The sequence below is a fragment of the Atractosteus spatula genome, chromosome 9 (genome assembly GCF_055471065.1).
Source record: "Atractosteus spatula isolate fAtrSpa1 chromosome 9, fAtrSpa1.hap1, whole genome shotgun sequence".
In the NCBI taxonomy this organism is placed as follows: domain Eukaryota; kingdom Metazoa; phylum Chordata; class Actinopteri; order Semionotiformes; family Lepisosteidae; genus Atractosteus; species Atractosteus spatula.
Genome location: NC_142714.1, coordinates 44,341,342 through 44,367,040, shown reverse-complemented (window position 1 = coordinate 44,367,040; position 25,699 = coordinate 44,341,342). Strand labels below are relative to the sequence as shown.

General features: G+C 34.2%; 1 protein-coding gene across 3 annotated transcripts in view; it reads left to right on the top strand.

Moving 5' to 3' along the window:
• The window catches only part of arhgef9a (Cdc42 guanine nucleotide exchange factor 9a), a 152,819-nt gene that overhangs the window by 84,199 nt on the left and 42,921 nt on the right, over window positions 1–25,699 (top strand). For 2 of the 3 annotated variants that reach the window (XM_088925174.1, XM_088925175.1), the window contains exons 6-7: window positions 15,734–15,913; window positions 16,336–16,425. In XM_088925174.1, coding sequence (XP_088781300.1) covers window positions 15,734–15,913; window positions 16,336–16,425 — 270 coding nt within the window. The remainder of the gene's footprint in view (window positions 1–15,733; window positions 15,914–16,335; window positions 16,426–25,699) is intronic. The other variant, XM_088925176.1, reaches the window with a different exon arrangement.

Below are 25,699 nucleotides of genomic sequence, written 5' to 3'. Positions count from 1 at the left end.
GGAATAATGATGCCAGGATGAAAATGTCGGAAACATCCAAGTGTAATTCTCTTCTGGCATAGGCTATAATAGTCTACAATAAGTCTTTTTATGTATTTAATGATGAACAACTTAGAAATGTATATATTTGCTTAATGTTTCCTGTCAATTAGTGTTTCATAATAAAATCTGGCCATGCATTATTTTGCTTTTTCCTAAAAGTATTTCAGTAGTAATGGGCATGTTGCATATTTATTTTCTGAGACAAAATCCAAAGCATTTTTGCAATGCTTGCTTTCTAGTAATTTTTAGTTCTGGTGGAAAATGTATGTGATATGAGCTATCATTTGAAATTTAATTTGTTGTCTAGAGTGAATTTGATCAGAATAAAACACAATATTGAGCTTAGCGGCAATATTGCTTTAAAGCGAGCAGGCCAAAAAATCTAACCAACCACATACAAAAGCTTAAATGGGTTACATTCACATATAACCTTTAATGAATCATTGAACTTCAAATGGAAATATGCATCACAGAAAACACTAGTCTCTTTGTGATATTTGCCCCTACAGTAAATGGAAAGATTTTTTTTATAAAACTGTGCATTTAGTGCTAGGACCTTTTGGAATAAACAATTTCAATACATTTGTTATTATGACTTTATTAGGCTGATATGAAAGTGGCAGCTGACAATTTTATTAAAGCAATTCATGTGAAAACCTCGCTCAAGAATATAACAATAGCATGCCACATTTTGAATTTTGAATCTACAAACCTACAAGTCTAGAGTCCTAGCCATCTCTTTATTCTGCTTCCTACCAAGGCACTGTACTGCTGCCAACTACATTTATATTACTTTCTTTAGCATCAGATTTTATCTTGATGGGAAGTGATATTGCACCCCCAAATCAGTTTAAAGTTTAAATAATATAAATCAGTGTGTACTTCAGAAATCAGTAATGATAAAAAGTCACTGTATTTTGAAGTAATTTAGAGATTGTAACCTTTGCACAACTGTGTGATGCACAATAAAGCTCACTAAATCACATCTGCAGAGCCTAAAAGACATTGATTATGTAACATTTCCTAATCTTTGTGATGTTTTCAGTAATATACAACTATAGAGGAACTCAAGTGAGAGATATGCGAATGATTTGAGAATGAGGGATTTAGTGAAGATATGCGGTCATGTACGTATTTGCTGCAGAATATTATAGAAATGTCAGGATCATAAAAACCAGGCTGCAAGCACTTCAGGCACCATTGATTTTAGGAATAGATTTTTCTGAGTGTGCTGTAAACTTACAGTCGGACGTGAACATCCTGTAAATTTTAAAAGGATCTTAATATAAGTGGTTTTTAGTTTATATTTCCTTTACTAGCTTGTTTGGTGTAATTTAAATAGCTGCCTTAATTTTAGATTTGAACAATGAAGCTGACATGTACTTTACTCAGTGTCTGCAGGGTCTTATTTCATCTAAGCTCTTAACTACCTAACCGATTATTGGATTAGACTCATAATCTCAAAAAATTGACAAAACATATATCCACAGTATAACATAGAATTGCATTCAAAATGTTGTTTTGTACCTGGTTGCAGAAGCTAATACTAAAATAGTTGGCATCTTTAACTTTTCTGTGTTGTTCTTCTATTTAATTATTCGGTTTAACTAAAAATGAGACTTTTCTTTGGTCTCTTTTTTAGAAGTTAAAACATATATAATACAGGTTCTGTATGTCTGTTTAAATATACAGTATTCATTTTTGACTACTCTGAAAAGAGAATAGAAATATTTTAGGTATTATTTGTTAAGGGAACTGGTTCGGAAAGGACCAATATGTCTTCACTTCTGGTAGATAAATATTTTTTAAAGTTTTCTAAATACAGCCCATGTGCTTTAGTTGCGATTTTGCTGTGTACCGCATCTGATGTAGTTTCTAATGCTCAACTGCTATTTGAAGAACAAAAATTGGAATCATATAGGATTTGCCTTACTTGCCCTATTTTGGAGTTAACTGGCTTAACAGTGTGAGCAGTCTAGAAGCATGAACCAGTCATAGTTGTGACTGTGTATATGAATGTACAACATCATTCAGAAAACATAATTCTGCTTAGTAGTTTAGAATGGGCCATTATGAGAGCTGCACAGTCCGGATAAAAATGCAAAATGGTTTAATGAGAAAAAGGTGAAGTGATTTGGAACACTGAAGTCTTTTAGGACAACGTTATTTTGATATATCTTCATGTTTTTAGTATTTTGCCATGTAAGGAATTGTCACACACAAAAGGCATTATTGACAACTGTGAAAGAGTATTTCAATTTTTTGTAAATAGTAATTGTTCACATTTTGAGTATATCTGTTCAAATATCAAGCATGCATGCTGAAAAAGACTATAATCAAAGCTTAAACTGGTCAGATTTTTTAAATGCTAGTTAATACTACTCTAAGCAAAATATATGAATTTACAAGAGTTTTCTAGCATCAAAAATGTTTATTTTCTGTACCATCATCTATCTGTTTTTTTTTAATTTCTGTGTAGTTTATTTATATCAAGTGATTAGCAAAGTTTATCAAGCCTTTTTAATTGGAAAAAGAAAAAATCCTGAGTTAGTTCACATTACAAACTGTAACTCACCTCTGGTTTAAATGCAGGCATACCTGTACATCAACAGGAGTCAGGGGTGATGTTTCTGTGTTCTGTTTTTCAGCCTGGTTATAAGTAGGCTAGTGTCTTTAAACTAAAACAGGAAATTCCCTGGAGAAACAGCAGTTTCTTTTTATTTGTCAAATGTTTATTTTTCTTTTTTGGAAATATTTTTCTTATACAAGATCGCTTCAAGTAAACTGACAGTGTTTGCACTATTCTTTTGTTTTTTACTGTGTATTTTTTGTTTATCCTTTTATATTTCTTATAACTTCTCTGACCATGCCTGAACTTGCTTAGTCACAGTGATATATACATTTAAAATTATTTTTCAATGGCTAGTAGTGCGAACAATGAAGAAAGCTTTAAAACTGTGCAGAAAAATATAGTAACTGCAGACTCATACATTTGGTTTATAATTTTGGTTGAAGAGCCAATAGTATGAAGCTGCCATCTGTGGGAAATGACTAAACACATCTACTGTAAGTTAAAATCCCCCCTAAAAGATGCAGATATACTAATGGACAGATAACTTCTAAAATGCATACCAACATCCAACATGTTACGAAATAGTCAATTAAAAAGCTAATATCAAATCTTGCAAATAGAAAATCTATATACTCACAGATTCCTATTGCAAAAATCCTGTTCAGGATGTAGTGTTTGTTTATGGTCAGTACTTTACATAACAATCATACTTTAAATACTGTACTTTGTTTTTTAGATTTTCATTGTTGTGCCACCTTTGTTCTTGGGTAAATGTTTCTGGTGATCTTTCTGTTAAAGTACAGTTCTTTGTACAGATACATTTTTAGTGTTAGTTGCATTACAAATTATTTTCAATTCAAATTTATTCTGCTATAACTTGATCTGCAAATGATCCCAATTCAACATATATAACTTCTATAAATGTCAGTTCTTTACTTGATGTAGTTTATATCATGGTGTTATTTGTATTTCTGATGATAGATGATTGTTATATATAGAACATCTGCTGTGTACTATATCAGCTATAGTAACATAAAATAAAATGCATTTTATCATTACCAGAATCATACACCCTGAAACGTTCCAGGTAAATAGAGGCATTCTGGTATAGAAACCTGTTTTATTTTATTGATATAATTACAGGTAATTATTTTTTTCATACGTAGTTACTGCTTGACAAAATGCAAATGCACAGTAATTTTAGGTACTGCTACTTTAGGGTTATTTAGGAAGAATGAAATATTGTTTTGGTCTTAACTTTTTCCTGTCAAATATAATTTAAGTAATATTTCTTATCACTTAGGAAATATTACTATCGTTAATCTTTTATGAAGTTCACTTAAAGTTTAAAATGGAAGCACTGATCTTGAAGCTCATGAAGAAGATAGAGTTTTTGTGGACATAGCATCCTCTTCTGGACAATGTGATGTACAGTAGCAATAAACAGACAATGGTAGTCAACATAACATATGTTAAATTATGACAAAAAGCAATAAGAGGACCTCTTTTACAATAATGCATACAGTAGTGGCACAGTAGTGGAATTAGTCCAAACTGGAACTTTATCCTGTAGTCTGTAAGTGAGGGGACTCTACAAGTGTTAACAATGTTGTGGTTCAAATCCAGAGTGGAACCCATGCTATTAAGTTTAAATGTGAGTAAGATGCTTCTTTGAAATTACTGTATTTCAGTAAAATACCTACCTGTATAAATGTGTGCAGAAGTATATTTCTTTGTAAAAATGCCTCATCAAAATAAATTAATAATAACAATGATAAAAGTATTGAAATAACTTAACAAGCCATTGTTAAATGAGGAACAAAAGTGCAAAATACAAATACTTTAAATACTTCTGTACATAAAGGATTATATAAACAAGGCACCCAGTAGTATTATTGAAGCAGATTTTGTGATATCCTTCAAGAAATAGCTGACTGAAATCTTTCAAACCATAAACCTTTACCAGTCAAATGAGCAGTATAAGCTGATTGACCTCCTGTGTCAGTAGCCTTTCCTACATCCCTTTGTTTAATTATTTTTCTTTTAATTTTTTTTAAGTCATGCTCGGAGAGTAACAGACACATTGAGTTGGGCATTAAGAAATGTTTAAGTTTCTTAGTGAAAGACCATTATGCTTTGGCTTCAGAGAAATTTACTGGGGTGTGAGTGTAGCATTAATATAAATGAGTAAAGCATTGTGTTCATGATACAATATTTCATTGTTTTTAGTTGTCAGCTAGTGAATAATTTGTATCCTTTTTATCTTTTGTAAAAGTACTGGTTTGTTTTTATATTAGGCAGTGTGGCTATGTATGCATGTAATGATATATTTTCTCTAACCTTATTATTATAATGGTAATAGTATTGATTGTGTGTGATATGCTGATTTCTTATTCATTTACTTAATATTGATGTTTCTGAAACCCAGAGATGATTGATTCAAATTCAACGAAGCAGCATACAGTGTGAGATACAGTTTGGACAATCACAGTGAATAAAATTATACACTTGATACACAATGATACACAATGAGCATGCAACCAGCCAAAGAATTCACCAAAAGGTGTTTGTGGTCTGGTCTTCTGAACTGTTTATAGTTTTCAAAATAGTCAGAAAGACTGAAGGATCTGCTGGTGTTGTCATTTAAGGACAGATTTAAGGAAGATGCTGGAAAGTGCTAAGAGGTGGTATAGTCCTGTGACACATTGCTGGTTATACAACAAGCAAATGAAGGAAAGAGAATGAGCATTAATGGAACTTAAGTCAGGGGATGTTACAGATCCTGTAAGGAGAGGAGGTGGGACAGACAGGGGAATGGAGATAAGAGGAGAAAGCGTGATGAACTGCACAGCAGGAAAGGAATGTGGAAAGAGAATCATAGAGTACTTTTCTAGTTTTATTATGGAAACTTAGGAACAGCTCATCTCTGCTGGGCTAATCTTTACTAAACCGAACGCTTCTCACAGGAAATCATATACGTTGCATTTTGCAAAAGTGCTCACTAAGGTCCTGTGGTTCTTTCAAGGTGGAACAGCAATTAGTTATTTCGATTAATGTTAGTGTGCTGGGGGTTATGTATAATTGTGGACACTGGGGATTGGGCTAGAACTGACTAAATTTGCCTGAGCAAGAGGCTTTCCTTACAGTCTCCTGCTGTATGAAATCTGAATCATTTCCATGACATACTGTACCTTTCTAACGAGCACCTACAAAACTAGCCTAAGACAGATTAACATTGTTTTAATATAGCACTACAGCATTACTATATAAACATCTGCTTGCCTTTCCTTCCATTTTTAAAGTAGACACTAGTGGATTTAATGCTCACAAAATGAGGCAAAGTAAATCCTCACTGGAGTAGGGGAAGGGAGAGAGCTAATATTCTTATTGATAACTAACAGCATTGAATTAATAGTTGTTGTTTTTTTTACAGTTGCTCAAATGTATGAGGGCTGCACTTTGAAATGAGAAGAAACTGGGAAATGCATTTTGGCCAAATACTGTGGAAACTATTGCAGCAGGGCTGAAGAATTATTATATAGTATGGAAGTGGAAGAGAGTGCTCTTGGTCCCACAGCAAAATAGCTGAGCCGCTGACAATTATTATGCGAGCCCCAGGGGAGAGACATTTGCAACCATGTTATTCAAATTATTAAACCAATCACTTCTGTTTTTGTCCAAAGGCAGACACTACATTGTGTTTTACTTTTTGATACCTTGATAACATAACATTTTTGCAGTGATAGTATTAGAGTTTTTCCTGTCTTTGTACTTCTAGGTTCTAGGTTCATCTCAACTAAATACCTTTTTTAACCTGTGAAATGTTTACTCTTGTTTTTTTTTTAATCTTTTAATACCGGACTATTCTATATTGGAAGACTTGGAAATCCAAGAGCTACTGGATTATAAAACAATTAGCTGCAAATTTGTAAAATCCTGTGACTCATGGTATGGGGTTTTATTAAGAAGTCCCAAAAGTAAAAGCAGATTAAAAAGGACGTCTGACAGACTTAAGCCTCTTCAGCTTGAAGTAAACCCATCGAAAACATGTGGTTTACCTGACGCATCTTTTCAGTCTTCATCCTGTCATCCTTCATGACAGCATATAACTCATTCTTAACAGAAATTAGATTAGGCTACATTTGAGAAAACCAATTACACTGATTTTCAGCTTGAGTTTTCAATAATTAAAATTGAATCTTCTTTTTCTTGTGGGTGGGCATTGCATCTTCCACATCTTGATCTTTTGCAGGATTGATGTTGACGGATTAGCATGGAATGGTGTCAGTTTAGTTTGGTGTGTTTAGAAGTGGGGATAGGCTCACAAGACATACTGGATTACTTAGGGATATTCTTCAGACACTGTGGTCAGTATTAACAATTGTCTCTTAACTGTTGGTGAAAAAAGAAATATCACAATACTATTTCTGTGCAGGTTTTTTAGATATAGAAATTTAGAAACATTTACCTCAATAATCCTTCATTTTGATGAAACATGTTGCAAGGATCACCCTCCAGGGTTATGCTTGCTTTACAGGAGCATGCAGATTAAATAATTTTAAGAAAAGTAATATTAATTGGCTCTCGCATTGTTGTAATCTTGGGAAACAGAATAATATGATATTGCAAATGTGCCAGTAACCAAGTGCATGGATTTCCCTATTTTGTAAGTTTGTGAACATTTAAAACATTTATTGGATATCTCACATAACATAATCACAATAGCCAAGTAAAGTGGTGTTAATCGTTAACTCAGGCTAAACCAGTTCTCTGCTACATCATTAAGTAAGCCCTCTTAGAGCAATCAAATGTAGAAAAGAGATTATTAAAAGCACATAAACAGGTAGAAGAGAAAAGAACAGAAGAGAGAGGTAGAGAAGCTTAGAATAGTACTGTATCAAGGCAGTGAGGGAGAAACCTAGAGACAAGAACTTAAAGCCTCAATAGTAACAAGAATATGTCAAAATAAAATGAATGCTTGGAGGACCAGGCTTTAGACTTAAAGTAAGGGGACGTGTTGTCTTGTACTGTATATCTGGAAATACTAATTTGTGCCCTGTGATGAACTGGCGTCCTGTCCAGAGTGTACCCTGCCTTGTTATCGTTGATGGAATAGGCTCCAGCTATCTCAAACCTGTATTGGATACAGCAGTTAGAAAATAGATGGATGGATTCTCCATTTATGGAATCCACAGGCTGACAGGTTGAAGATTTTTTTTTATTGTTTAGTGTGTGAAATTTGGTAATAGGTCCCTATTCATTTATCAGGTGCTTTTGAGTGATTTAGTCTTGGACACAAGTTCTATCCTTTCCCTTTTCAGTTTTTTTGTGTCTCAGTTATAAGGAAAATTCTGTGTCCTCTGGGTGTGTAGAAAACACATGCTCTGAAACTCACAGGATATATCTGTACATACTGTACCTGTAAAGTTGTACAGTATGTGGTATATTTGTGTAATTTATTGGAATACATATTTGTTCTGTTTTAGTTACAGTACATCACCGAGCTTTGCCAGAGAAATCAAGAACACATGTGGAATGTAATACTGTATTTCTTGACTACAAGGGGGAGTCATTTTTGTTAATTTTTAGAATTTGTGTTAAAGAAAGCTGGTGTCAGGATCGGATATGTGATATTGTTTTGATATCTCTTATTTTCTAATTATTCACTCTTATTTGCAACAATTGAGCGAGGTTCTCTGTTCTAAACAGGCTGATGATAGAGTAATTATCTTGGTAGTTTTTTGCATTTTTAACCATGGCAGATATTGAGGAAGTCATTGTAGGTGAAGAGGTCCTAGAGGTAGATAGTGGGTCTTAAGAGTATTGAAGCCACTATACCATGGCTAGAGCTACAGGAGAAATGTAACAATACAACATGTATATACTGTATTAGGAGACATTAGAAAATCATAATACGGATATTTGATCTAACAGCATTTGTTGTATTTTAATGCTTCTCATTATACTGTATGCATTCTCTGTATTCCTTCAGTCATCTGTAAACTTTACCCTATTGGCTGTAACCATTGCTGCCTTAATTCAGAAGGCAAAATAATACATACATTGTACAGTAAGTGGTGGTTTTAACAATTCCTTTCATGTCCCCTTCCAATTTATTAGTTTGATAGTTATATATAGCAGATAATAAGACGTCTTAATTGAATTCAGATAAGTCAATTGAGCATAAATTCTCATTAAAATCACAACCTGGGGAGAACCCATTTATTCATAAGCAATTTGCTATTACAATCTGTGTGAAGTATATACAGTAAGGTACAACATTCTTGCCTTATGTGAGATTTGACCCAATAGATCTCCACTACAGATCCCGAAAAACTATTGCAGACTGCTATACTTTTGATATTTTTTTATTTTATTTTGGTGCTTTTTGGAATACACTATTTCTTCTCAGTTCGTTGGGAGAATCTCCATTTAACTACGTACACCAACAGTTCATTTCCAGGGAATTATTTTTAAGAGCAGCACAATAATCAGGCTCCCGGAAAAAATAAAGATCCCAAGGTACTTGATCCAGATGAATTTTTGCACAGCTTTACATCTGGAGAATCTGCTCTGTAAGAAATATGTTGCTTATGAATAAATATGCAGGGAAAAGCCTCATGGGTCTCTATTTATGGAACAGCTCATTCTTTTGGGCGCTTCTTTATGTTATTCTGGTTTTTCTCTGCTACAGTAACTGCAGTTGCATTTTCCCTCCCTAGGCACAGTGCCAAAATCTGCTTTGTAAAGGAAAAGATAAAGATCAAACAGCTGAGACTTTGTGGCATTTTAACAACCACATTTATACAACAAAAATGTTCATGTAAAACATATCTCTGTTATATGATGAAAAACTGAACCCTTATCAAATAATTTAGTCTAGTGTTTCTTCTGTTGGTTGGTTACATCCTTGGGTTTTCAGTGTATTCTTTCAACTAGGGCACTAACAATAAGAGGGTAAAGCAGTTAGTGGGGTTCTGTCTGTTTTACTGTCTAAACACGACAACTCATTTTGCATTTTGTGTTAATATTACTAAGGAATTACTCTTTAAATATAAATGATATAGGTTTTGGCTCCCCCACAATCCTGTTGTAGGTAAAGCGGTTAGAAAATGAATGGACGGAAAATACTTATAATAATTGTGGTGCAGCATGGTTTTGGTTAATGGAAAACAAGGTTTATATTTGTCTGTAGTTGCTTTGTTTCAAGGAACAGATCAATTATTTAGTGTTTGTTATTGATACGCAATATAAAAAAACAAAGTAGCAGCTAACGTTCAATTTGCTTCTGTTCATTATCGATCGTTTTCTGTACTTTCTATCTGATTTCTTTCCTTCAACAGGGTAATGCTGAAAGCCAGTCTTTTGTCTCTTTTGGTTATCAAAGCAAATTAGCCCCACAGACTATGTGACTACACTGAGAATAGTGTACGTCATGTGACTTAGTTGGATAAAATTGATTACATCTCTGTAGTTACTTTAATCTTGAGCCATGAAGAATTATATGGAAATCTCATTTACTTTACTTCAGAATACTTGGAATTAAGCCATGCTTTAACCAATGCTTTAAGATACAGACAAACCCCAATAATGTGATTGGAGAAAAACTATTGGTATTTTGACTTTGACAAATAACTGGCCACTTGAATCAGGATGTCAGAACTGCATAAAAACCCAAGAGTTTACTGCCTTGGCAGTGGAGTTGGGGGATGGTAGAGTGGTGTTGGTGAAATGCTGTAAAACCGATCTAGAGATCAGTCACATAAATCCAATGACTGTCAGGAACTGAAGTCTGTCTTTCTCCCACATGATTATGAATGTTACTTTGTCTGCTCAATTGGGTTGTTAAGATACCATTGTTCACCATAGTGTGTCAATATTTTGTATGAGAAAATATGAATTTATCCATTTTTGCCCAATGAAATGTTATCTGAGTGTGCAGTTATTCAGCAATATTCACTGTATTTTTTTGTTTCAGTACTTTTACTGTCCTTCTTATTTAAAATTAGATTTTATTTGTAGTTTCTTTTGTAGGAGAGGTAGTATTGACAATTTTCAACTGAAATGTAAACACCAGATGAAATATTTTATATAGAAACATTCATTTTAATTTTTCATTTCATTTTTTCATTTTAAGGTTATGTGAAGGAAAAATTTTTCATGATTTCATGAAAAATGATTTCAGAGTAATTATATAAACAATGAACAATTAAAATATCTGTTTTAACATAATAACTGAAAGACATTAGTGTGAAAAAGAAAAAAAATAAATTTATCACAAGAAATTAATGATTTAACATAAGGCTATGTCCATGTTACATTTTTTTCAGTAACCTCATCATCTATCACTTGCAAAGCACGCCTTTCCCGATTAGTGTAGCAATGCATCATGGGATATATGAATATTAATTAACTGTTTCACACTGCTAGAAAGCAGAATTGGAAGATCTTTCTTGAATGATCTGTCTGGTAAGAGATTAATTCATAAAATAAATTTAATCCAGAAATTGTCATGCTATCAGCTTCTAATGAACCACATACTACTTCATCCACAATCCTTAATTCCTCATTTCGTAGCTCCAACAGTTTTAAAAATTGACAAGGATGGATGTGGATGGTTTTCAGAGCAATATTTAGTTGAAGTACATTAAAAATAACATTTTTGTATTCAAGCAATAAAACTGTTATGCTAGTTGTTTCTATTTTTAACTACCAAGCAAAGGAAAACTGACCACTGACATTCGGTGATCATTAAAATACATCCTTTTGAAGAAATGGCGTAGTTCAGTGTGTGGGCGTTTCTAGAAACTTATGTGGTCTTGATAAAAATGGTCCAGAAGGGTTCAGAAGGGGAGCAGGAACTGATTTTAGAGAGAGGAAGTCTCTATACCTACTCACATGCTTTTTCTCAATATGACAAGGAATGATGTTATGTTTTAGACATAACATTTATTTTTCAATAATCTCAATTTATATTAATATCTCATATGCTTTTGATATTTTTTTTACTGGCAGTCAAGCTGGACTACATACAGTGTGTTTGTGAGGAATAGGCTGGTTTGTCTTAAAATATAAAAATATAGCTGTTCTTGCCAGTGCCATCTAAAGAAGATTAATGAAAGCCAATGGATTTCAATAGACTGTTAAAACAGATGTACAAACAAATATCTGGTATTGCTGTCATTTAAAAATAGCTGTATTCCTAAAGTCTTAGTTACACCATTTATCAGAATTTACAATCAGGCTGTGCGTGATCAAAATCTATAATTTAATTCTTCGTTTACTTGAGAGAAGCAAAAGCATGTGCCCCAACAATGTGCAGCACAAATCAAGTATAAATGTGAAATGAAGGCTTGACAGGATTATCATGGCTGGCTTGGGCAGCAACAGGAGCAACTGTTTTGTGACATTTACCTACAGATCCTCTCGAAACCTGTGGTCTTCAGAGCATTTTGAATTTCTAATGGGAATTCCTCACCACTGCCTGCCCATGGCACAACCTGTATTTCAACAGTTCTGCAGGTTTTACCCTGCACTCTGGGTGGTGTCTTTCACTAACTCAGAATGTCTCACACCTGCAGTATTAATCTTTCATCATATGTCAAATCATTCGGCTGTTACAGGGCTTGGGCTCTTCCAAGAGCCGAAGGAGTTTCTTAGAATGAATGGCCTGCACAAAACCATCATGTATTCAATTTTTATGTGGAAGTGAACAGCTGACTTTATTTGACAACACATTACGGTTGATATCTAGAATGCTTAACATGGCACAGAGTGCATCTGGTACCTACATTATCATTCACTCCTGCCAGTACTGGAAAATAAGTATGGCTATGAACTTTATTTGCAAAGCAATTATCACAGGCGGCTGCAGTAACTGAAATGATTAACAATTCTAGCTGAGCAGCAATAAACATTTCCTTCTTAATCATGTGTAACAGTCACAGTCACATAGCTGGAGATGTGGCTTAAAGTATTTCTGTGATAAAGCAGGGATAGTGGCCAATTTAGTGTAACATTTTATTTCGCTACTTTACTTTTAGCAAATAATTGTTTTCATCATTTAAAAAAATGTTTTTATCACAAAATAAAAATTAATGATCTAAGGCAGTGTATCTCTATTTATGTCAGAATATATAAGACAATAAATATAATTTAGTAAGTAATAAAGTCTTAATAGTTGCTCATTAACAGAACAAACAAAACAAATATTCACACATCAAGCCCTGCATGCACATTGATTGAAGCATTAGGTAAGCCTTGTTTTAACATGAGTTTCATTGATGGGATTCAATGTTCTAATAAGACTGACATAGGCATACAATATATGCTAAGGACAACAGTCCCAATTGCCCCAGCTAAACTATCCACGTTCTTGCAGACTCAGTAATCCACAAACATCCACTGACAAGACTAAGTTAACCCATGTTTTGGTGTTGGACAGTTTATAGATGACACAATCATTAGAGATTCAACTAATACAGTTTGCCCTGAAAATTTAATACTGGGAAGAAAGACTGCAAAAACTATACTGTATGTTTAGGTAAGTAACAGAAATGTGTCAAGTGGAAATCTGCGTAAAAAATAAGGACGTCCACTTGAGTTCCGACGATGTCTACTAATTTAAGAAAAGAGTCATAGACGTGACTTTAATGTCAAAGATAAGAATGTTTCTTTCTAAAAGTCTTTGATACAGTCCTTGAAATAAAACAGTGAGACATCCCAGCAGAAATGCTTTCCATGTTGTATCATAACGTATTACCTAGAAAAAAAGCAATGATCATTATTTTTAGACATGCTCTTGGGATAATATTCAGATTCACCGTCTGTTATGTAAGAGGCAACTGAGCAGTGCTTTGTTCCTCTTGAGTATATGCATATGATTTATTGAGAGAAGTAAAAAATATTGAAACGAAGAGGGGGAAGGTTTTAAAAATTAGATTTGCTTTAATTACCCTTGTGGAAATGCTTTAATGAGTTGGAGCCTCAGGTTCATACCATTAGTGCCATATAGTGACGCTTGTGTTAGAAAAAAAAGAGTGAAATGTGTAAAGGCATATCTCCTGTGCATGATTTGTGAAATCTTTTGTGTACTTAATTCCAAATTATTAGAGAGATTCTTGAAGCAGAATTAACCTGTAGCATTAGCATAGAGAATATTGTGCTTTAAATGTGCTAACCAGATGTTTCTGGTTGTTCTGTTGGCAAATATAATGTGAAAGTCAATCTTATTTGTGTTGTTCTATAAGATATAACATCTAGAACTCTAAAAGTTAGAAAAGAAGCACACAATATATTTCTAGAATTAACAGCGACAAGTTCTTGAGATTATATGGTTATATTAATGGAGGGAGTTTTGTTTTTCCATTAAAGTGGATACTGTATGTACTGTAGTATTATGGTAACATGACAAAATCATATCATGACCTTCATTTGGACAGTTATTACATCACATCAGTTTTACTGTAGATACTGTTGGCATGTATTTCCACATAAAGAGTGTCAGACATAATTTAAGAGCACCATATAAAATCAAAAGATTAAAGATAATCAAAAGCAGATGCAGACATTTTATTTGAGAGAAGATTAAGATGCAGTCCAAAAAACAATCCACAATTGTTTTGGATGGTTTTATGAATACATCTTTCAGTTAAACTCAACCTAGCTAGAGAGGTGAGAGGTCATTTTTTAAAATTATTGGAATTTGGATTCTCCCGATTTCTGGATTGATTGCTGGTGATTTTGTCAGTACTGCAGTAGTGCGACATACTCAGAAGAACTTACAGTTTATGCAAATACATTTTTAGGCTTCTATTTTAATTAATAAAATGCAATGCTGAAGGTTTTTCAGCTAAATATAGAATGTAGAATTTAGAATTGTATAATGGTTTTAAAATTAATTTATTCTGACAGAATATTATTTAATAATTCACGAGTAAATGCTGAGCCAGTCATATGGTTTTAAAGAAAAAAATGACAAGATGGTGAAACTCCACCAGTATTTTAGAAGCTCATCATAAATAGTGTATTAATATGTCTTACACTATTTATATTTTTGTTGATTACATTGCAAGGGTACTTGAAAAAATAGCCAGTGTCCTTTAAGCACCATATTGACACATAGTTAATTTGGCATAAAGACACACAGTAAGGACATAAAAGATTTTATGCAAATTATTGTGGATGTTTATGGTGATACTGTATATATGTTGTGGTATTTACTGCTACTGTTTGTTCCCAGAATGATCATCCTCCATTATAATAGACAGCCTTTTCTAATACACTATAGATTGAAAAAAAAATCTGTTAGGGTAGATGCTGTTGCATTTAATTTGATATTTTATTGTTTGTATGTCAGATCCCTCAAAAGATTATTTTATGTACAGTACAGTAAATGCATTACAAATCAGCAAGACCACAGGCAAATATAACTAAACATACACTTAAAAATCAGCATCCCCCCAAAAATCAGCTTGAATAATATTTTTTCAAATTTGAAATATTTTTCAAATGTGCTTTTGGAAACTGATGAAATTTCATTATCCATTGTTACAACTGCTTTGAAATTACCTTTACTTAGATCTAGTTCAGTCATAAAAGTAGCTTTTGAAATGCTAGTGAATAGCCCTGAATGTTGGTTTTATCTATTGTAGAGAAAAAACTGGCACCTTTCACATAAACATCTATTAATACAGGGATTTCTAAACTCTAGTTCTGAAGGCTGCAGGCTTCTCTGAGTTTCATACTGTAGCTACTCTGACCATAATTGCTTAGTTAAATCAATAATTATCTTAGTAATAAATTCAAATTGCCTGTTATTTTTGGTCTTGAGCAGAATTCCAGCTGTTAAGAACTGGCGTTATCCATCTCTGAATTAATAACTTATAGTTTATGAGCCTCAATAAGCTGTAGGTTTCAAGTACAGTTCTGCTGCAAAAATGTTTGGCAGGGTTTTAGATTTCTGCAGCAATTGGAATCTTTTCTGGGACCTGGCATATTTCCCCTTTGCCTGACCTCTTTGCAGTTACTACTGTAGGAGGAGTGGTGGGGATTGAAGAATGAAGGGTTAGAACCAAAACTCAACGTCTCTTTCTGTGTTTTTGCTTCTCTCCTGTTTAGTTGATCAGTGGTGGTTCAATTGTCAGTGCCGAGGCAGTATGGGATCACGTCACCATGGCCGATCGGGAGTTGGCATTTAAGGCTGGGGACGTCATCAAAGTCCTTGATGCTTCTAATAAGGACTGGTGGTGGGGCCAGATTGATGATGAGGAAGGATGGTTTCCAGCCAGCTTTGTAAGGGTAAGTCCCCTCAGTTTTATTAATTTACTCTTCAGCTGCCTTGAAACAGGAGACCATTGATTTCCGAAACCATTGATCACTATATAGCATGCCATATCATGTCAGTATTTCGGGCTTCTGTAAAAGGATGCGAATGAGTAAATGAGTCTTATTTTGGATGGATTTGTCTTTTTGTTATGTAGTCTCCTGTGTTGGTGGTGTTGTTGGGGGGTAGGAGAAACAGTGGGGATTCAAGGAAAATGAGTTACATCAATTAAAAACAATATCCAGAAGGGAAATCAACCTTGGGCTATTGAATGGCTGCAAGGTTCTATTTTTTTTTTATTTTGGTGCTGTATATCACTGATCCATCTCCATATAGGAAATATTCATATTTCATCGTAGAGTTCTGAACAAAAGTGTGTTTCTTGTTCTTTTTAAAGGTTGAACCCCATCCTCCACATCCCCAAACAAAACAAGTTTTCTATATCAACCCTATAGCAGCTCCAAGATTCCAAAACACAGCTTCCAAGGTGCGTTATTTAGCTCATGAATCATTAAAACCCTCTAAGTCCGTCAAAACAGGCATTTCAATACATCTTATTTTTCCCATACGTCTCATCCTGTGCACAAATTAACTAATACCACAAATGCTTTGGCATCCAGAAGTCATCAGTGGGAGAGTAGGTAAAATAAATATGTATATATATTGTACCGTTAAACAATTTCCAAAATCACATGTGAAATACATATCCAGTCAACTCCAAATCCTGACTAGAGAGGCTACTACAGTAGGTAGTTCTGTTTTCCAGCTACAATGGCACTTTGTCCACAGCTTATCCTCATTTCTGTGGTGTTATGCAGAGAGTACACAGCCCCCAGATGGGACACTTGTCCATCACAGAACCTTCCCCCAGTAAACACTGGGTGGAATTTGGCTATAGTACCTCCCTGAAGGTATGACAATGTCTGCAGGAGGGACTTGAACCCACAATCCACTAGTCATGACTCTATGCTGCCACCTAGTGAAAAAGGTAATGACACCATCTTCTTTTGTTAATCTCTCTGGTTCAGAAACAGAGATGGTTAATTACATACAGTACTAATGAATGGCACATACAGCATCGTATTGCTTTTTTGCACTTCTGATAAAAATACATTTGTGAACACAGATGGGCATAATGCAATTTTCCAGCTGTGGAAGTCTAAATTTATACTGTGAGTTTCCCCACATTTATTCTTTTTTTAGTTTAGGTTTGAGATCAATTGAATGAGAAACACATCAAACATTGTTTACAGAAATATGTCAGGTTCATAATTTTATGAAGTACTCCGGGAACAACCTGACATTAGCATAACCACTGAGTTATCTTTTGTTTACAGCAATGAAAAATAAAATGTAATCTGCAACAGGAACATAGGCTTTAGTTTTCATGCCATTCCATTTTTCACATACTGTACTTCTCGTTTTGAAGTAAACCCCATTTAATGCATAAATATTTATGTAGATCCGTATGTGTAATGCTTTTATGTATTATGGTGATCTGTATACCTATTTTATACCTGTTGGAACACTTGCTTTCCAATTTAAGTTTTTTGAGGTGAACAGCTACTGTATATAATTGAGAGACAAAGTACTGTGGCAGAGATGCAATATTGAAAAGCTTGAAGGTGTGTTTGTATACCTTAATGATCTGATACTAAGTAAAATAGGCATTGTACAGTACCTACATTATACACATGATTAAGAAAATTACATAAATAGCAGCTACTTTACATCTTTTTTTGAGTATAAGCTGTAAAAAGGAATTGTTATCATTTAGCATTTCTAAAACAAAGGATTATCATATTTCCCAAATCCAGTCTGATTTTCAAATGATGTGATATTATGTATATTGAGTTTTTCCATGTATAATCAGCTAGAACTGTCTGGTTTAACTAAAATATGTGCAGGAACTGTAATGCATATTAAGTCTCAATCTCCCACACAAAGAGGCCTAATTATTTTGACCCAGAATGTAGATTTATGCCTGTTCTGTAATTGCCTAGACTAATACATATATGGCCTAAGCCTATGTGAGTATGTCCTCTGATTTAAATCATTTTTTAACCTTTGACCTTAGCACAGTTAAATTTGTTGGCGCTCGTTTCCAATATTGCCTCCAGTAATGTGCATTGATGATGGATTTAGAGATGCTGTAGATTGCAGAACGGGTGTCCTTGATTCTATTGCCCTGGAAAGAAAGTGTTTTACATTTTTCCTCTATTAATGATGTTTATTCTCATGCAGTGATAACATGTTGAATGAGTTGATATGTAAAACACACATTCAAGTTGGAAATTATCTATTTAAAACATTTTCTTCTGTAAAGAATACCAAACTAATAATGCTACTAAATGAATCGTAGTATTCCTTGTCAACTGGATTCTTTTAAATTTTGAGACCGCACTACAAGCTTAAATGGGGTTACTTTACTATATGTGCAACTTTCTCTAACTTAAACTTATTACATTTCACTTAAAAGAAAGGTAAGAAAAGGAAAATAAGACAATTTGTATTTTTAAATACTTAAACATCATAACTTATGTGCTAGTTCTTTCTTATTTGTCTTTGTATCCCTTTGTGAATGTGTCTCGTTAGCATCCTGGAACTCAGTTGTGAATAATGTATAGCTATGCAAATGTACATTTCAACAGGTTCTCTCAAACTGAACTACAGTAGGAATGCTTTGTCAGTTGTTACAGAGTAGAAGTCATTCTGTCAGAGTTGACATTATGACTCACTGATATTACCTGTAAAGTGCCCACTGAAGCAAATGCATTTGCATATTTATAAGTGACAGAAACTGATGTGTAGAACACAAAACATGCACAAGCAACACAGGATATAGAGGCAAGTGAAGAAACTAATATACATGACATTTTTTGATGGCCACAACAGCTTTTTGAAAAATGTTTGATCAAAAATTCTTCCATATACAATTCACCATGACTGATTGTACTTCCACATCTTGTGGAGGAGCATATCAATTTCAGTTTACCTTGAAAAATAAAATCCCAGGTCTCCATGAGGGAGAAGAACCTTTGTTATAGATAAATTGTTCTGTATTTGTGATTGTACTAATTCCAGTAGCATTTTTGGACTTGCTAATGTCATGGAAGGGGCTGTAGAGTCAGAGTTGTTAACTGCTTTAGCGCTGTCTTTATAACCTCAGCAAAAAAACAAAGCTTTTCAGTAAGCACCACAGGATGTTCTGTAGTCAAGATCTACTGTATCTGTACAAAGAATTCGTCTCACAATGATTCTGCATTTGACCATAAAAATGTGTTTCACTCCGTTAACGGATGGGTGCATTTTTACAGTAATATTTGAAGCAAACTAAAGTAGTATTTTGAAATATGCTTGTTTTTCTTTGCTGCATCCTATGCATTTTATATAGTGCGGACTGCTTTAATATTAGAATGACAAGCGAAAAGGTGTTATCAGGCAGCTTTTCATTTTTTAAGCTGATTACATGCCCTTGAAGTAAATAAGAATGTTAATATTGCGCAACAAGGCCAAAATACTTTTCAGAATGATGTTTGAATATTCTACCATGTTAAATTGATTGTACGTATAGTTGAAGTTGAAGAGCAACATGCAGTATTTGAATTTCTCCATCTCAAAAATGAAATCCCAGGTATTTATTGGGATGCATTCAAGCAGTACACTGCCAGGCAATGATTATTTTCTCTGGTTTTACACCGGACGCACAAATCAATGGGATTCACAATTTACAGCGCTGTCAACCTCTAACCTTTTGTCTGCCATCGAATTAAAAAATGAGCTGAAGGTCTGAACTGTACTGCAGATGAATCACATCTTCATGGAACACTGAGTTAAAATGAGTTCTAAGGATTATTCAATGTACAGTATGCATTTTAACTATTGAGGATCCAGTATAAAAAGATACCTACAATATGACTTTTAAATTGAGATTTTTTTAAACAAAAAGAAGCAAAGGAGTGATCACAAATTTTCTTATTAATACTTTACCTTACATGTCTGTTCACGAATGTTACAGGAGATACAACATATTTTTGTGGGATGCAATATTGATGACTGAATATCAGTGAGGACTATATATACTGTACAGTATATGTGAGAAGAATAGAAGTTTGTTCCTCTACTAAATTTAAATTTTAAACCAAATGATATTGAATTGTAATATATGTTTGTGTCAAGAACATAAAAATTCTTTTATCTGTATGCATATCAGAATGAAAGTATTAGACGGCTTGTTTACTACCAGAGAGACTCACTTAATGGAGTTTTTCTACAGACGTTCGGGCAGAGGTCAGACTTGAATCTTGCCCACTTCCTCTCTGCTGCGCATAGGATGCTCAGCAGGCAAGATTTTTCACATCTTTCTTGCACCCCTCCCTCCGTCCTATCCTCACCCTTACAGAAAATCAGTGGGTAGGTCCTGTCAGCCTCGACCTTATGGTCAGGTTGAAATTTCCTCAGCCAGGCAAGTTATACCAAATAATGTAAGTATACAATTTATACTGTTTAAAAAATGTTTGGCCTATTAACTCCCAGCATGGTATCATTTTAGTGAGAATACTGTTAACATCTAATGCACTGTCATTCCTGCATAACTGTATACCAGTATGGATGCATAACTGCTACTTTATTCTTGCAAATCAAATTGCCTCTGATTGCCTCTGATTCACTGCACCAATCAAATTATTTACACCAATTAAGACTGGTTCTTATTTATTCCTCACAAGTTGCTGCAATAATATTCCCACCCACACCTAATCATCTACTGCTTGTAAAAAGCAGGCAGTGGTGCAGTCTGCTACTGCTCAAACACCATTTGACCAGGTAACTCTGGTTACCTGAGAATATGGTTAATTTATGGCAAAATGAGGTTGCAGCAAAAACTAGAATCAGTACTATTTTTTGACAAAATCAAAACTACCTACAGTATGTCTTGGGAGCAGTTGTACGAATTGACTTGAAATTTGGTAGATACTATAAATATTTTACCACATTGCATTTCTGTTGGGGTTAAAATGGATGTGACTTATTTTATTTTTGGGGGCTTTATGGATAATGCATCTTAATTCTTGTTTGGTTTACTATAAAGAGAAGGATGTGCTATTTTTTTTTGTAAATTACTCTTTTCTAATAATTGAGAACATGTCTTTTCACTTCTTTTTTTGCCTGTGCTTTAGGCATGTGTGTTGGTTCTCAGGGAAAGAAATGATGATGCTCAGGTATGATGATGATGATAATGACGACAATGATGATGATGATGATGATGATTATTATTATTAATGTTGTTTTTGTCATCATTGTTGTTGGTCGTTGCTGTTGTTCTAAGGAATTAATGCACCAGCTGCTGGCTGTCTATTGGATATGGATATGGATAACCAAACTTGCAGCAAAGAAGCAAATGATAATACTCAGGAAACAAATTACTGAATTTTCCTCTGTGGTGATTCAAGTTACTGTATTTTAGATGCATTTGCATATTTATTCAAGATATTTCAGATAATAGAATAAATTATAATTAACTGAATAGAGAAATAAAGTCATTCCTGTAGCAACTTTCCAAACCTGCACTGTGGAGAATCTGCATACAGTAAGTCTGTGATGACATACAATAGCTTTGTGACATCACACAGCAGTCTTCAAACAATGCTAGAGGAAATTAAGCAATACAAAGGAAACCCTTCAAAGCGACATATAGTCACTGTGTTCACACAGCTGTTATTGAGGACACCAATTGTTCAGTAGACAGCTTTATTAACAGGATGGGATTACCTCACTTGTACTACTGATTGCCCTTTTGTTCTGTAGTTTACGTGTGGCCTGTTTTGTGAACTACTATTCAAAACCTATTACTGGCACATATCTTTACTTCAGTATTTTGAAACACTGGTATTTCCTAGGCCTTCCTTAGTAATTTTTTTAATGTTTGTGTTTTTTCTACTTTTTCTAGTAATAATATGAAAAAGAAATGTGCAATTACACCATACTTGTAAATTATTACAAATTAAAAAAAAATATTTTTTTCTATACAGGGTTAGTTATTTTAAGTAACATATAGTTTGAAAATGTCAAGTGCTTTCCTCCTCTCATCTTGCCAGTTTATTAGAGAGTGGTGTCACAAAATATGGTCCAGTTGATAAAGGACTAGAAAAAAGAATTCTGTGCCTGAAGTACAGTATACTAAGCATCATTAACACCCACTGTATGTTGGCATCTAAAAACGTTTTCCTTCAGGTGCAAATGTACAACTAGTATTCGTTGTCAAATTTTGTCACACAAAACATTTGGTTGTGACAGCACTTATATTAAGACTCTGTTGTATTGATAAAGACATTATATCCAAAATGAGCTCTGTCTTGCCTCCTTTACACTGACATCTTCCTGGGAATTGAATAACTACCATCATTCAGCTTTGGTAACCTCTGACTGTTGTTATAAGTCATGGCACTTGCACCCTTGGGACCAGAAGGCAATCCCAGGACCACTCAATGTAAAACATAACATGCAGGGTCTTTTGGGTCTTTTGTCTACAGGGTCTAAAGGGTTTTGCCTTGTCTGAATATTTTTAAAAATTCTATTTGGTTACTATTAAAAAACAAATCTAGCTTCTAGACTGGTAAAATAATGTTTGCAGCTTTACACAACTACTGCTACATCTGAATTGCTTGAGAACAAAGGTCAATACATCAGGTAAGTAAGGTGGAGCTCGAGCCTAAAGGACATGTTCCAAGTCTGTGACTTCACTTTGCCCATGTATGAGGAGATAGCCAAACAGGGGTTGAAGAAGTTGAACACAACTGTTAATTGTTTCAGTGGTATGCCTTTATGACTTCAGTGAAGCAGAGTGTTTGAAGAAAAGTTTTCAGTGAGCACATTTTCAGAACACAGAATGTTCTGTAGCCAGGATGGATGTATGCAAAAATGTATCTCACACAGATCAGAAAGGCTCTGTATTATCTAATTCTGCTTTCAAACATAAACATATATTTCACTGAGATAAATAATGACTATGTTTACAAGCAAATTACAAGTATACTTAAATGTAATGGTTCTGGCTTCTTCTATTTTTATCGATAGTATTTTATTGATATGTATTTACAAAATACCAGAATATGGATTATTTTAAAATAGGAATATTATACAAAAAGGTATAAGAACTAGGCTTCTCACAGTGCTATGTTATGAGACAGCTTGCCGTTTTTTTAATCGTAATTTTGTTCACTTTGTGGAGGAGTGTCTGCTGTAGAGCTTTACACATGAAAGAAATCATATACAACAATGAATCTCAATAAATCTAGAATAAACTCCTGGTTTTCTTTAAAGGCTTCTTAGACCACTACCATCCTCATTCTAATATATCCTTGGGTCCGTGCAGTACAGAGACATATACAAAAATACTTATGTGTTAATGATAGTGATCATTATCAATTTCAATAACTGCTTATCCAATTCAAGGTCATGGTGGCCCAGAGCCTATCCTGGGAAACATTGGACACAAGGCGGGATATACCTTGGATGGGATGTCAGTCCATCGCAGGGTACACACAGCTACAAACATGCACACACTCACACCAGAGCCAATTTTACAAAAGCTGTGAGAGGAAATCAAAACACCCAGAGGAAACCCACATGAACATGGAAAGAACATAAAAAATCCATCTACCACAAAAATTGAACCTAGGGGCCCATCACTGTGAGGCAACAATGCTAACAACTGTACCACCCTGTCACCCTAACTCTATAATTAACCATTTCCAAAGTCTTTTAGAGTGACTCTTTTTTGACCCCTTGCGGTAGCCACTTTGTTTGTGCGGTAAGAAGTCCACTCAACCAGATCCATTACAGATACAGTAAGATATAATAATGTTCCATAGCACAGTTTAGTTTCATACAGAATTAATATTTTCTTTAATAGCAAGAGTATGGTTAGGTCAAAATGGTATACTTATCTTCAGATTTGTATGGTACATGAGGCAGCTTTGTACCCTTGAAGTGAGCAGGAACAAAGTCCTCCAGCAATAAACACCAAAATTATTTTTGTTTGAGGAATACACAAAGTGACAGTTTTGTTTCCAGAGCTGAGTATTCAGTTTGTTGCACTAATACGTTTCAGTTTCTCATATACAGTATTTTCAAATACTGTATAAAATGTGTAAAAATCTAGAAATTTAGTTTTTTGTATTGACAGTAATTTGTTTTTTCCACTTGAAAAGGTTGGCCAACCCTCAGATTTTCTTTCAGTTTTCTCTAAGTACCTCTAAGGTAACATTTAACTTCTAACATTTTCTAACACAATTTCTAATAGGACACAATTGTGTTAGGATAAAAAGTAAAATGTATGTGGCAGCAACTAAGACTTGCATTGCTGTGATATGGACAATAGTCTCAATGGAATGGAGATAGATTACTCAAATGGCCTTATGTCTGTTTTTTCTTTTACTCTGAAATGTACTGTAGTTTGGAAGAGCTGTAAGCAGTTTAATTGAACAGAAGTTCTTATATTACAATGCGTGCATTAGTGCCCCTTGTTGGAGGTATCTGAAATCATCTGGAAACCATCCAAAATGATTACAGATTATTTTGAATCTTCTATATGGATGTATCTTCTGTATTGAAGGTGCATGTTTTATGACACGTTACGGTCTGGGAATGGAAAAGGTATCCTTAAAATTACTATACCATTCACATTTGTACCATACGTTATACTGTATACTGTATCATACATATATACTGTACAATTAATATGTATAAAGACAAATAGGTACAACATTTTCAAAGGTAGGTACAATATATGTACAGCAGCTTTCATTTAATTTAAGATTTAATACGATCAATCAATCAAAGTGCATTGATTGATTTTTGGTCCAGTTTTTCATTAGAAATGAAACATTTTTGGTGTGTGCTGAGATTCCTAAGACAGTTTATTTATGACTTCTAATTTTAAGATAAGCCAATTCCTGTTTGCTATTAATGTGCATAAAGGAATTTAGACCTAAAAGGCTGTATTCCATTGTTGTTTGGGGAAAAAAACATTTTCTCAGTTGCACTGAGCATTTCTGTTACCTAAGAGATACGGGATATATGACGGAACAGTAGTGGCAAGTGTCTGGTCCAGAAGTTCCAATCCCCATCAATAGTGGCAAAGGACTGAGCTGTGCGAGGTGCTGACTTTCAGAAGGGGTGTTAAATGAGCTGATTACTTGGTGATTAATGATCCCATACAACATTTCAAATGAGCTGAGGTGTTAAACCTTGTGTCTGAACCTTCTCTGGATTCTACAGAATCCCTTATGTAAATGTAGGACATTTATAAAGTTCCTCATAAATTCAATAAGACGTTTTATTACTAAGTTCACTAACTGATGTATCAGCTCGTAATGTAGCCACCCAATACAGGTGTACACCCAATACACCCTTGTGTTTCATGAAGGGTTAGTTGGGGCATTGATCATAAAACAAGGGGATCTGCATTAACTGAAAATTAATACATCTTACTTTTTTGTGGTGATTAAGTTTAATTTATTTGAGAAAAAGAAGGAATTTTGTATGAAAGGGGAAAAATATTAAATGCTCATTTATCTGTAATGCAGTTAAACATTAGACAGCATTTGAACTTTCTCTCCTAGAAACTTCTGTATTATTTCTATTAAACGAAACAACACAAATGGTCTGTTGGCTCCCTCGCAGATTCTTTCAAAAGCATTTGGCAAATGTTGCTGTTGTCTATCATCAACTTTGTTGTACTGCAGAGAAGTGGTGAGGGA